The sequence below is a fragment of the Rhinolophus sinicus genome, chromosome 17 (genome assembly GCF_057876585.1).
Source record: "Rhinolophus sinicus isolate RSI-liver-muscle chromosome 17, RSI-T2T, whole genome shotgun sequence".
Classification (NCBI taxonomy): Eukaryota; Metazoa; Chordata; class Mammalia; order Chiroptera; family Rhinolophidae; genus Rhinolophus; species Rhinolophus sinicus.
Window position 1 is genome coordinate 62,832,475 of NC_142517.1, and position 14,615 is coordinate 62,847,089.

General features: G+C 41.9%; 1 protein-coding gene and 1 non-coding gene across 11 annotated transcripts in view; one reads left to right on the forward strand and one right to left on the reverse strand.

Moving 5' to 3' along the window:
* GOLGB1 (golgin B1) overlaps positions 1-13,243 on the forward strand; it is a 73,650-nt gene extending 60,407 nt beyond the window's left edge. For 9 of the 10 annotated variants that reach the window (XM_019729616.3, XM_019729619.3, XM_019729620.3 and 6 more), the window contains 7 exons: positions 4,925-5,090; positions 5,275-5,412; positions 7,391-7,534; positions 8,327-8,424; positions 8,903-9,037; positions 11,434-11,539; positions 11,824-13,243. In XM_019729616.3, coding sequence (XP_019585175.3) covers positions 4,925-5,090; positions 5,275-5,412; positions 7,391-7,534; positions 8,327-8,424; positions 8,903-9,037; positions 11,434-11,539; positions 11,824-11,958 — 922 coding nt within the window. In that variant the 3' untranslated portion in view covers positions 11,959-13,243. Of the gene's footprint in view, positions 1-866; positions 1,000-4,924; positions 5,091-5,274; positions 5,413-7,390; positions 7,535-8,326; positions 8,425-8,902; positions 9,038-11,433; positions 11,540-11,823 lie in introns of those variants that run through there. The other variant, XR_012495990.2, reaches the window with a different exon arrangement.
* On the reverse strand, positions 570-643 carry TRNAI-GAU (transfer RNA isoleucine (anticodon GAU)). The gene has a single exon. It is a non-coding gene; the product is annotated as a tRNA-Ile (tRNA).
* Positions 13,244-14,615: the final 1,372 nt, after the last annotated feature.

The window sequence follows — 14,615 nt, forward strand, 5'->3', positions numbered from 1 at the left end:
GGTGGTAGTGACAGTCCGAGGTACACACTTGGCTTCTTCTGACACCACCCAGCAGGGAGTGTGAGGTGCTCCTAGTTACCGTAGGGCAAGGATGTAGCTCTAGCCAGTCCACTAGGATTTTCTTAATGGGGATGGGAAGATACTGTGGTTTTTCCATGGTGTTCACCTGGTGTAGAGTGGCCATTGTCATTATTTCTGTCTCACTAGGCTGTTCCTTCCAGGTCCTTTGACAAGAGAGAGCAAACTTTTTTTGACCCTCAGTGTTTCCAGATTGGAGGATCCTTCAGCACCCAGTTTGGGTGATATGGAATTTAAAAAGAAAAACCAGCAAATTTACCTCTATGTCATTCTTCAAGTACTGGGGTCCCTAGCTAGTCTGTCTTCTTCTCTCCATCTTTACAAATATCCTTATGTTTGTTTTTCTGTATAATTCCCAGGGTTTTAAATCTATACTTAGTGGGAGGAATAGGAAAAATGCATCTACTCTATCTCATCTGTATCAAGAAATCCAAGCCCTATTCTTTTGAAAAAATAGGTACTTTTTTTTTTAAGGAGGGCACAACTCACAATGGCCCATGCAGGAATCGAACCAGCAACCTTGGTGTTATCAGCACCACGCTCTAACCAACTGAGCTAACCAGCCACCCCTTGAAGAAACAGGTGAATAACGGGATTGTATGAAACTATCAGGGCAGAAAAAATTAAGATATGAGCAGTAACTGTAATTCTGGTTGGTTTTTTAATTCAGTGTTTCTAACAAATTCGACCCAAATAGAAAAGTTAAAGAATAAACACTTACCGGTATATAAAAATGGGTCCTGTTGTCGCAATCTCATTGTTGGGACTTTATTACTGTTTATCTTAAGACAGTGCATGCCACCTTATTAAAATCAACCCAGAGCTTTCAAGATTTACTAGTGAAAGGAGAATCTCCAATTTGGAAAGTGCTCATCAAGCAGCATCTGCTTTGGCTCACCAGCTACTACAGGAAAACCACAGGCAAGTGAATCTAGAGAATACTGAGGTGGAATACTGGATAGGTTCCTATCCAGCTTACAAAGGATGACCAGATGATAGATGTCAACACAGTAAAATGATTGTAACAACCATAAGGGAGCTCTTAATGCACACGAGATTTGTTCCTTCACAGATCCTATGTGCATATGCACTCTAATAATGTGAATTTCAAAATAAACCTTAAGCAAAGTTTATAGAGCAAATACTTTTTAGAATTTGGTGATATAAATTGTATGGAGTGAAGTTACCTCCAGAAGATTTTCATGCTTAACATCATTATGGACTTTCTTATAAGTGAACATACATCAGACTCGTTCCATGAATTTGGCAACTTCCCAGATAATACAAGAACACATTATTTCTTTACCAAATGATCGTGACTGCAGAGAAGGTAAAATCTATGAATTTCTGCTCTCTGGGAATACAAATTTCTTTCTGAAATCGAACCTCGAGAGAAAAGATAAGTTGCTCCATTTCAACCACAGCTGTACCCCCACCCCCAGGGAATAGCTGCCCCAGCTTTATTCTGTTAGAATCTCAGTTTATCATAAAGAGATCAGGCTCTCAGTGTGTGTCTTCCTTCAGATGCACATTAATGCTGACCATCGAATTTAGGTCCCTTCAAAGGTGATTGGGATCACGATGAGGTCTCCCATATCCTATCCAGATCACCTGGAAGTACAAAAAAATAAGTGTCCAGTTACCACTGTAAACCTAAGAAGAACTTCAAACCTTTAAAGACTGATTTTCTGCAGCCACCTGTTCCTCTTTAAATTTCCTCAAAGGGCATTCCTAAAGAATGATTTCCTTATAAAATTGATCCTTAGGAAAGAGAAAAAGAGGGAGGAAAAAAATGATTTCTGGTCTGTTGATTCTTTTTGCCCCTCATTTACTCCCTTTCCATCTTGGTCTTAGCCTTTCTTTACCTTCCATCTTTGAGCAACTTTGAAGAAAAGTAAAATTATATATCAAGTAAATGTGAGTAAAATTGAAGAAGGAAAGGAAGACATTTTACTTCACTGTTAGACGGAAGAAGAAAATGAGAACACAGAGTTGATTGACTGACTTTAGGACCAACTTCTTTAGCTGAATATGTGCAAGACTCCCTGTCTTTTGTTTTTTGAAATATATGGGAGAAATGAGCTTTTCAACCATGAGAAAGTTGGAATATCTTGTTCAAGATTCTACTGGCCTTGGGGTTGGCTTATCAGGAGAGCCTAGAGTTATACCATAACCTTTCTCTTCCACTTGTGGCTACTGGTTTGCTTATTCTACTCTGGTTCCTGTGCTGTCTTAAGGAGTAAGTGAGGTTTAGCCCTTTTTTATGGCTGAGTTCTATCAGGTAATCAGGGTTGTTACTTAGTCCTCATTCTCTGTTGAGGATCTTTTCACACCATAACCACTTGTCCATATTCTAAAATAATGGCAACTTGACGCATTTTAATGGAAGACTTTGATCTTTCTCATGCATTCTCACTCTTACATTCCTTTCTTGTTTTTTCTCACTTTCCACAGGAAAATATTAGAGAAAGTATTTTAGAAATTTTTTTTTGCATATTTGTATTCCCAGAGAACAAAAATTTGTATTCGCAGAAAACAAAAATATCTTTTGCATATAGTGTCCTTATGATAAAAATGTATTTTAGTTTATAAATTTTAGTTCTGCCTTTTTGAAAAAATTTTAACTGTAATCCAAGTTACCTCTTACCCAAACAGGATTACTTCATAACAGGCATATATCAATTTAAAAATTACCTTATTTCTGGAGAGAAAGAAAAAAGTCAGGTGCAGTTCAAACAAAACTTTCTATTATTGAAAAAAAATAGAGACATTGGTGCTACAGAAGGTGAAGAGACATTGCAGAAAGTTGTTTTCAATCCTAACGGGTTTTTTACAGGCATAGTATGGGGAGAAGTAGAGCTAAAGGATATGGCAGAGCGACAGTTTTTGTTACTACTAAAAAAAATTAGCTGGGGTCAGGCATACAAAAGCCTGCCTTTTGGTCAAATTCAGGGAATAAATAAATACGTAGGAATATCAGCAACTAATATTTATTGAGTGGTTACGATTTGCCAGGCTCTGTGTTGGTTCATGACGTACAGTATCTCATTTAATCCCCGTCAGACTCCTAAGGAGTAGAGCGTTTATCCCTATTTTACCAACACGGCTCAGGGAGATTAAGTAACTGTTACTCAGAGTGTATGACAGAGGCAGTGTTTGAACCCAGGTCCTTCAGACACTACAGCTACTTTCTCATAGCCCTGCTGTTATATTGCATCATGGATGGGACTGCCTTTCTGAAGAAATTCAGTGGTTTCCCTTTGCTTACATGGTAAGCTTTATGTATTGTGCTATTCAGTACCCTACGTGATCTGACCTCCTTCCTCTCCATCCTCATTTCCTACCCTGTTCACTCTACACACCACCTACTATAACAGTTCCAAAATTCACTGTATTTATTCATTCTTGTGCCTTTTACTCAGTTTGTTCCCTGAATCTGGAATGCTTTTCCCATTATGGAAATCTGACTCATTGTTCAGTATTCAGACCACATGCTTACTTTTATGTGAAGTCTCCCCCTGTCCTTCCAGTTAATATTTGTTTATCTTTTTTTTTTTTTTGCACTTTTAAAGCAAACTTTCTATTGAAGTATAACACACATATAAAACATTGTACAAATCTTAACTGTACAGCTTGATAAACTTTCATAAATTGAACACCCTATATATATAATGAGCCTACATCAGGAACTTTATTAACATTATCAATTATACTTCAGTAAAACTGAAAAAATATAAAATTAAAATTCAAAAGAAACATTATTAACACTTCAGAAATAACCCTTCATGTTCCCTCACAGTCACTATTTACCCAATAACCACTATCCTGATTTCTAACACCAAATACTTGTTTTGTTTTAAATATCATTGGTGTACAATATTGTCCTACTTTCAGGTGTATAGTATAGTGATTTGACATTTATATACCTTACAATGTGATCACCACACTGGGTCTAGTAATCATCTGTCACCATGCAAACTTATCACAATATTATTGACTATATTCCCCTTCACCTTTCTCACCTATCCCTCCACTCTTCTCCCCTTTGGCAACAGTCAGTTTGATCTCTGTTTCTATGAGTCTGTTTTGCTGTGTTTTGTTCATTTGTTTTTTTGTTTTGTTTTGTTTTTTTTAGATCCCACATATAAGTGAAACCATACAGTATTTGTCTTTTTCTGTCTGACTTATTTTGCATAGCATAATATCCTCTAGGTCCATCCATGTTGCACATGGCAATATTTCATTTTTTATGGCTGAGTAATATTCCATTGTATATATGTACCACATCTTCTTTATCCATTCATCTTTTGATGGACACTTGGCTTGCTTCCATATCTTGGCTATTGTAAATAATGCTGCAATGAAAACGGTTCATATATATTTTCAAATTAGTGTTTCTGTTTTCTTTGGGTAAATACCCAGAAGTGAAATTGCTGGGTCATATGGTAGATCTGTTTTTAGTTTTTTGAGAAATCTCCATACTGTTTTCCACAGTGGCTGCACCAATTTGCAGTCCCACCAACAGTGCAGAGGGTGGTCTTTTCGCCACATCTTTGGCAACACATGTTAGTTGTTGACATTTTGATAAAAACCATTCGGACTGGTGTGAGGTGGTGTTTCATTGTGGTTTTGATTTGCATTTCTCTGATGATTAGTGATGTTGAAATTCTTTTTTTAGTGCCACTTCATCATCAGGCTACACAATTCTGTTTGTAATACAAATTTCACTCTGTTTATGTATTTTCTTTACATCTGTACAGCCCATGATGCTGTTTTGAATATGGAATTAATTCATCTTTGTCTCACAAGTATACTTTTGCTTGTGATTATTTCACGTTTTTTCTAGGATGGAGAAGAGTTCCTGGGAAATTCATGAGAGGAGAATGAAGGAGCAGTACCTTATGGCTCTCTCAGATAAAGAACAGCAGCTCAGTCATCTGCAGAATCTTATGAGGGAATTGAGATCTTCTTCCTCCCAGACTGAGACCCTCAAAGGACAGTACCAAAGACAGGTGAGTAATTTCAATGCTAATTGCTACTCAGAGGTAATCACTACCCAGGAAGCACCAGCTTCTATAAGCTAAGCACCCATCAGTTACTATTAGGCATGCCATCTTATGACTTCCTATGAGGTGGACAGGAATTAAGTATGAACAATCCTAGTAGAGAATTTCATCAGTGTTTGTATCCCGGCAGGCGTCCCCAGAGACTTCAGCTTCCCTAGATGGGTCACAAAACCTGTCTTACGAAACAGAACTTCTTAGGACTCAGCTCAATGACAGCTTAAAGGAAATTCACCAAAAGGAATTAAGAATTCAGCAACTAAACAGCAAGGTAAGTGTTTTCCTGCTAGACTGGTATTTAATTCTTGTTTCCACCACTGGAAGCAACAGGTAGAAGCTGATTAAGCCTAGGTGCCAGCTATAGCATATCCCAGAGTGCAGACGTGTCACCTTTCTCAGAGCCTGGGATTGCTGACCCCAATCACCTAACACAGGGACATTTCTTTTTTCTCGCCCTTGGAGAGTCCGTGGAAATGATTTGGAGAAATCCATTCAGTAAGAGATCAAAATCCAACTACTTTAGGAAACCTTCCTCTCCACCATCGTCTCCCTATCTGTTTCACTGAGGTCACTCCCCACACATCCTTCAACAGGTTCTTCTATGTTACCTTCTAGTGCACAACTGGGAAGAGTCGGGAAAGAGGAGGGAGGCTTTTCAGATGTGATTGTAGCAGATGGGCTGTCAGCACAAACTGGCTCTACTCCCAGCTGTGCCCTGATTCTTTTCATGGAAGCTCAGACAATATGTATTTGTACCAGCATGGTTGGATGTTTGTATGTAATGCAAACTTGAAAACATGAGAGGAATGATTATTGGTATAATGTAGTCTGGATTGTTCCTTCCTATTCCCTTCTCACTGTGTAAATATGATGAAATACATTCGCTGATGAGCTAGAGCAGAGGTAGCACAAAAGCAGCCATAGATAATATGTAAACAAATAGGGTGGTTATATCCTAATAAAACCTCTAATTTACAAAAGGCAGTAGGCCCTGGGTCATAGTTTTCCACCCCCCACCCCCTCCAAATTACACAGGAATCTATGTCTATCCTAGGGGACAGAAATCCTTCCTCTGTCTCTCTCAAATAAAGTAATACTTTTGAATGTGCTTTGTAAACTGAAAATTGCTCTTCAGCAGTAAGATTGTATTTTTCATTCTGGCTATGCAGTTATTTTTGTTATACAATATGGATTTCCTGTTCTAATTTTCCATATGCATGAAATCTCCTTCCCATGCCGTCAGTGTAGCTCTAGAAAGTGTTCTCTTCTCTTCTCTGAAAATTGATTCAACTTTTTTACACAAGCATTAACCCAGAGTACTTACAGAAAGGAATACTCAGAAAAAGATTGAACCTACAGCCAGGTATACAAGTTTGCTTTCATATCATGTCGTAGTCTTCCAGTGGGTACTTAGTAGAGCTGTCTCTGTGGTGTATCTGGATGTTCATCATAACTAAACTTAAAACTTGACAGCCTGCAAGTGAATTGAAGAATTAGAATTATATTCCTGAATTCAAATCAGTGGGTAAAAGCCAAAGCATAAATTTTTCATTCGATATAAAAAACTAATTTTCTGTCTCTGATATGAGAAGTGGCTTGGGCTGCTTTGTCAAGTAGTGAGTACCTCCAACACTGGCCTTGTTCGAGGAAAGACCTGTTGCTCATACAGCAGAGGAGAGTCCTGCTTTGAGCAACTGAAATGTTTCCACCTGTGAGAGTCCTATTCCCAATATAGTTTCTTACAGGTACATAAGCATAGGATTTATTGTTTCCCCCTCCTACCACATACTATCATTTATTTGTACTTTCTTGATGACTTGTAACTCTCTACAGCATTGAAGAATCTGCCCAGTGATGTTATTATCTGAATTTTTAGGTGACAGCTCTGTCTCCAGCCATCTAGAGCTCTGGGGGTTGTAGTCATTTCTTAGTAACTTCAACTTGGACGCAAGCTACTGTCGTTCTCTCACATACCTGGGATAGCCTATCCTATTAGGTCGCCTGTGGGCTACTGCTTCCTGGTACTAGGGCACCTTAAATAAAGTTTTCTGCTACTTCCCCCAAATTATTTTCCTCTCTTGGTCGAAAACTTCTGAGTTTTCTCACTTTGAAGGAATACACAGTGCTGCTATTGAAGTAAAGGCTTGGTGTAAAACAATTAGATCCTTCAAACTCAGGACAGTTAGCCTAAGCACTACTCAGAGTGAAATAGTCCTGTGGGATGGTGCTTATCCTGTCCTCTATTTCAGTTTTCTCAACTGCTCGAAGAGAAAAATACGCTTTCAGTTCAGCTCTGCGATACGAGTCAGAGCCTTCGGGAGAACCAACAGCACTACAGCGAGCTTTTCAATCACTGTGCAGTCTTGGAGAAGCAGGTTCAAGAGCTGCAAGTGGTGAGTGAAAGGAAACTGAGAGGCCGGGAAAAGTGCTACGTGAAACTGAGTAGAAATGAGAAAGCATAAGGAACAGCACTGAAGGGGCTGATCTGTTCAGGCTGAAGATTAATTAGGTGTGAGGGGAGAAAGTGAGAGAGGAGAGGAGAGTTAACGTGGGAATAAGATCTGGGAAAAACTACAGAAGGGATTAGAAGAACAAAGATCGGTGAGATGGTGGGAGAGAAATGAAAAAGTGAATGGAAAACAGTGATGCTTGAGGCTTTTGGAATTCTTAAACTAGGAAAGTTTTGATGTTTGCTTTCACAAAGGAAAGCTGTGGCGAGATTTGGACCCGAGAAACAAAACAGGCAGAGCTGTTGATGGCAGTAGAGAGGAGTGCATTGTTGAAGTTGGAGGAAACTGGAAATTAATATGGAGATAAATAGGACATGGAAGGAAGAGTACAGGTTTGGGGGTGGGGGATTGAGCAAGGGAAGGATCAGAGTTGCTTCCGGAAAATCCGTGAGCCTACACTAGACGACAGCAGGTTTTAATGGTAAGCCTTTAACTTTGCAGAGGAGAGATTCAAGAATGAGAATCTGGAATAAAATGTAATCAAGAGTTTTATGTAGGAGATGATTAGAGCAGAAGATTCTCACTTCTAAATCTGTACTTGAAGAGAATTATAACTGGAGGCATTCCTCTCCAAGATTTCTCATTCTCTTTGATGTTAAGCGAGTTTGCCTTTTGCCCAAATGCAGTTTCTTAAGCACTTTCATCACTGAATTGCTAAGCTTATTCTTCTTCTAGGGGCCACTGAATATAGATGTTGCTCCCGGAGCTCCCCAGGAAAAGAATGGAGCTCACAGGAAGTCTGACCCTGAAGAACTCAGGCAGCCACAGCGGAGGTAGGGGAGCAGCCCGCAACCCAGGAGCATGCATCATATACAGAAATTGGACGGTCACCTAGATTTCAGCTGGAGTCCATTGTGTGGACCTAACATGTCTTATTATCTTATTAGCCTCACAGAATTGATGAGAGGATTAAATGGTAACAATTATAACTCACAAATTGAGTGTGAAAAGTTTGCAAAGCAAAAACAGCAGCACCAGCGTACACACATACCCATGGCCCTAATCCAGTGAACAACATTCACTTGAACGGTATTCAAGTGAATGACATTCAGTGAGTCCCTAAGATCTTTTAAGGCATTTTCTACAGCTGTATTTCATCGCTGTACAGCTTAGCTTTTAAAATATTCTTTGTGTTTGTACAAGCTTCCATACATTTTCCTGCTGTATAACCTGATGAAGACTTGGAATCCCTTGCAATAGCAGTTGTGTTCTGCATCTAGTGACGCTGTTTGTTTTCCTTTTGTCCTGAAGCTTTGCACAAGCCCAGCAGCAGCTGTGCAACACTAAACAGGAGGTGAACGAGTTGAGGAAGCTGCTGGAAGAAGAACGAGACCAAAGAGTGGCTGCCGAGACTGCGCTCTCCGTGGCCGAGGAACAGATCCGGCGGTAAGCGCTGAGGGAGGCAGCCTGTGTTCACCTCGGGTCCTTTCTGATCACACTTGTGTGCATTTCAGTGGCCAAACGTGGGAATAATTAGGCTCTAATTCTCATCTTGAGATGGGTGAGTTTAGGATCATTTATAGTCACTCAAGAGAACACTGTGCTTTTGGAGTCTGGGAGAATCACAAAGCAGTTGTCCTGAGAGAATAATGACAATTCCTACCATGTGTTGACAGCTTATTTCATGTGGGATGAGATAAGCTATGTTTCATATCCCAACAATAACTATATGAGGTAGGTGTAGGATTCTTTAGAGGGCCAAATAAACGTCAACCCCATTCCCTATATGAGATCTGAACCAACGGAAATTTCTGTAAAAGATTAAAACATGGAAACATGGACGATTAAAGGACCACTTTATAAAGCTGATATAAAAGAATCTAGCTATGATTTGTTAGCAAATGCACTTCCTAATCCTGAACTTCCCTTCTCAGTCATAGGCAATGCTGGGCCAGGGTAGGCTTTCCTTGGAGAAGAACCCGCTCTTGTAAAATTACAGCATTAGAGCAAATTGTGCTTCTTATGGGAAGTTTGCTTAAAGTGTGATTTGGAAGCACAGAGCTATACAGCCCCAGTTCCTTTTTCCAACTCAAGCATAGTGAGTCAAGAGAATCATTATGCTTGAGAGAGGAGAGAGTGGCTACGTATGTTTTGCTGCTGGATGTCCTTTTCCACGGAAAGAAACATCAAAAGCAGGCACCTTTATTAGATCTGAGTGGGGGGAACCGCCTACATACATTGCCTCTTCCCTCAGAGAATGGCACGTGTGATATTAATACTTTCTTGTAAAATTTAGGTGGCAGAGGTGGCAGCCCTGCTGAGCAGATCTTATTTGAGATACCTTTCTTTCCCATCCAGTATATTCACGACTTTTTAATTTTCCTCACCCACTGGGGCCTTGGTCTGCAGCCTTGAGCGTGGGCTCTGTAGGGACACCACACTGCCTTACGTCTGCTGAGCATTCTCTGGCTTGTGTGCCCGTGGCTGTTGCCCTGCCACTTGCTGTGGGCTTGCTTAGACCTATGAAAGCCCGCCCTTTGGGGGAGATCTCAGCCTCACGCGTAATTAGCCTGCCCCGAGCCAACTTGAGAAAATGTGGGTTGACTCTCGAGTGTGTGGACAAGCCACACTAATCCGAGCTTAGCCTCTCCACAGTTCGCTCTTTGACCTGGATGCGGAATGCACATTGAGGTAGCTAAGCCAGTGCTGCTCACTCAGGCCTGGCAGTGCCATTCTAGTGTTAGAACTTCACCTGCATTCATTCTGTGGTGCGTGCAGAACTCCGTGGACTGGGAGTACCTACAGACAATCTCACCCTTTCTCAGCCTAGCCTGCAGAAGTGGACAGGCTGACCTACACAGGGCCAGACCATGCTGTTCCAGATCGAGCCTGCCCCCAAAACACTTACCACATGAAGGAACAGGCACAGAAAGCGGACTCTACAGTCAGCCTGGCTCTCAAGAGGAAAACAGGCAGGATGGACCCAGGCTGTGCTTTCCAGTTTCTCTTTCTAGACTCAAATCAGATTAAAGTGTTCCTTTTCTCTCCGGGAGAAAAGGGTGTGTGACCTACAAAGAGAGGCCGGGAGTATTATGCTAATGGTATCCCTTTGTATGGAGGAAACATCCAGAGTAAAGCATTCCATTCTCCCCACCACAATTGAAAAGTGTATCCCTCTAGGCAAATGCTGGATCAGATGTATTGTGTTACCTGCAGTCCCTTTGATCCAGTTCTTGTGTTTGTGAGAAACCATTGAGTAAAGTCACCTTCTTCGTTAAATGGAGAAGTTCCATAATTAAATAAATAAGCAAATCAGCAAAAAACAAACAAACAGAAAGCAGTAGAGGCTGCCAGTTCAGTTCAATGCTTGGATGCTTTTGCCAATTAGCGTTTAATAAATGAAAAAAAGAAAATATCGAGTTTCTCTGAGTCAGGTATGGGGTAATGGAAAAAAAAAAACCATGATATATAGAGACAGCATGGCTTTTTAATTCTGGCCCTACCTCTTACTGGCGGTGCCACCATGGACAAGTAATTTTACCTCTTCAAGCCTTACTTTGAAGATAACACCAACTTCAAATCTAAAGATTAGATACATGGGAAGCACCCAGTCCCACATCTGATAGATAGTAGGCAGTCGGTCGATTCCTGGTAGTTTTTACCGCCTGTTACTGCTCCTGAAAGAAAGCTGTCTGTACCCTCCTCATATGGGGACAGATGGATGTGAGAGCAGCCTTTGCTGCAAGGCCCTGTGCTGTGTCCCATGGCAAGATGACTGGGAAGACGTCACCTGACCCACGTCTCGTGCTCTGACCAATGTCCTGCCTCTTTTTCTCACCCAGGTTGGAGCACAGTGACTGGGACGCTGCCCGGACCCCTATCATTGGCTCCTGTGGCGCGCAGGAGCAGGCGCTGCTCATAGACCTTCCAGGCAGCAGTTGTCGACGGGTAAGAAGGGAAGGCGGATAAAGAGAGGGAACTATATTATACACCCGACAGGGCCGGCTGTGTGGAAGCAAGGGGTCGAGGAGAAGGAAAGTGGAAGTCCAGGCACTGAGCAGCTGATGGGGCTAAGACGGGAAGGATTTGGAAGGTTGGAGGGAACTGGTGGAATTTGCCAAGTTGTTGACCCTCAGGGGACTTTCGGGGTACCTGTTTTCTGCAGTGGTAGGGAAGGAAAAGGGACATATCCCCACAGCATAAACCCTCTGACTTTCACATTTTTCTTTCAGTCACGGAGTGGTGCTGGATGGAAGCGGGTACTGCGTTCGCTCTGTTATTCCCGGACCCGAGTGCCACTGCTAGCAGCCATCTACTTTCTGATGGTTCATGTCCTACTCATTCTCTGTTTCACGGGCCATCTATAAACTCAGTTCTTACCTTTTGGACCACTTCTCTCGGGAACTTGGAATTCTCTCACCTCTAAAAGCAAAACCATCAAGTCCAACACAACAGTCTTCCCACTTACAGGTCCTCTCTCCAACTCTACACGGAAAGTGCCTGCGAAACAGAGTGGATGTGAGCACAGGTTAGAGCCGCAAGGACCAGCAAGTCTGCTTTCTTCTACTGCCCAGCACCTGAACACTTTCGCATAATCTGAAAAGACCCCACAGTTGGTCTTTTCAACCAACTGAGATTGAGATTGTGGAGCTCAAGATTTGTTCAGATTTTATGGGGCCCTGATCTCTTGTGGTCCTCTGAAAGATGCTGAGAAATGTTTTTCAGCCTGGACGGCAGTTCCAATAAACCTAATAATCCGAAGTCCAGTATCATTTTGATTGATACTTTGCTTCATTTACGTTATATTTTCTCCTGCTTCAGGGGGAAGGTGGACCCGCCATAAACAAAGTTCTGGGGAACATTATCTCATAAGATATCTGATTAGCTGTTCTGTGGAAAAGGGTGGGAGCTGAAGAACTCCCTGGGGTTTTTAGCCATCGGATCACAGGTGAGGACAGCATCCCTGGCTGTTCAGATCTCATTAGAGTGAGATTTGTGGTCCTGGACTGTAAGGCTAGGATCCCATTGCTTATGTCCTTGGTCACGTGTGCTAAGGTCCTGAGTGGCCGTGCCTTTTTTTTTCACTGAAAGGCAGGAAGATCTGGCTAGACAGTGGGATTCAGATTCTTACTATTGTGTGTTCCCTGCATGTGCTGGGAATGTGGGCCCTAAGGCAGCACACCAGGAGCCAGTCCTAGGGGAAGCGTTGCCTCCCTGACAGGGAGGGCTGACTGGTCTGAGGCCCACTCCTAGCCTCTTGAAGTACTGAGCTACTTCGCTGTTGGTGACAGTTATTCCGCTTTCTCAGCGCCATACTCATCTGCCCACTGTGGTAACGGAGCTGAGAAAAATGGAGGGAGAGCACAGAAAAGACACAGTGTTTAAATATAGGCCTGGGAATGATAGCAGGATAGAATTCCATGTGTGCCTATTCCCTGCCTCCCCTCCCCCTCAGTGCGTACCCGTTGGTTGTTTTCTCATTATGCACATGATGTCTTCACAGCCTGTTCTCACCATCCAAAGAAGAGAGAAAACTGGTGCACTGACTGATCTGCTCTAATCCTTTGTTCTGTGGTGACTAAATCTTGGTCACAGCAACCCGGGAACTTTCCTGAATAACTGTAAAATAATAAAATTATTTTCAGAATGAAATATTGTTGTGGTGTGTGTGCGTGTGTGTGTATACACAGGTGCTTACTTACATGTAAGCATGTTTTCATGCTGAGGGAAAGAAGGTAGATAGGGGATGTAGGGATAGGGTAGCCAGGAATAGATACAGGGGTAGAAAACTATGTATTCGGGCTTCCTTCCCACTGGCCAACACCAGTAATGGCTACATTCATCCTAGCTTAGCTGCCAGACCCAGGGTGATGAAGTGCAGTGAGGAAATTTCATCCGAATGCTGAACCAAACAAGCAGGGGCGTAGGGCAAGAAATTCACGCAAGTTTATTCCTGGGCCTGGGAGAACTCATCTGGTGCATACTGAAAACATTAGGCCCCTAAGGATCCTAAATAAGGTTTAAGGTCTGGCAGGATAGGTAGGCATTATGTTTTTATATTAAGTCATTGAGAAAAGCTAACTCACTTGCTCAAGGTACAATAAGTGAATTGAATCACGTGTATCTGGCTTCAAAGTCCACGCTATTTCTATGTGTTATATAGCTCACTGCCTCTCATCAGGAATGAACTTGGGACATTTGCTAAGGAGAGATGAGGTTTCTTGGTGTCATCTCTAAATTCTAAGGTTTCCCTAAAGGATTGTACCTGGATGCTGTGTCATGACATCTGCTCTGATCACTCCTATTTTCATCACTGAATTCGGATTTGAAATGATCTCAAAGCTTTTTTTCCCCTTACACAAATTTACTTTTCCATAAAATAATTTCGCTACTGCCACAATAAATAGGTTATGATGTGGGAGAGATCAGTAAATAAAACTCCCTCCCTCCAGGCATAGACTCCTTAGATTTGGAAGTGACCAAAGTCACTTAAAGTTCACTTATTCCTAATGCAGAAACCCCCTCCTCTGTATCTTAGACCAATTTCATCCAGTGTCTGCTTGAATCCACTGGGGAGCTCACGGCTGAGCAAATCAGGTCAAAACTCCAGGTCAATCAACTTGAGGAGAGCTAGGTCAGATACAGTGACAAACACCCCCAAGTTCTCCATAGCTAAACAACAAAGGATTATTTTTCTAGTCAAAGACTCCCAAGTCCCTCACAATAGATTACATGTCATTCTCGGTTGAGGACTCTCGTTCCCCAGCTGAAAATGGGCCCACTTTGGAGAATTGCAGATGGCACTGGGCTAACGGATGGTACAGCTCGTTCTGGTCGTCAAGTCTCCACCAGAAAGTGATGTATTTCAGTTCTCATATTTCATTGGCCAAAACAAATCACCTGGGAAGTCTGACTTTAAGAAGGAAGGGAAGGGCAGTAAATCTTGATGAACAGTAATACAGAATACCACAAAGACCTTCCATCATCTGGTACCGCCTAGTTCTCTCAGACTTCTTCCTGTTAT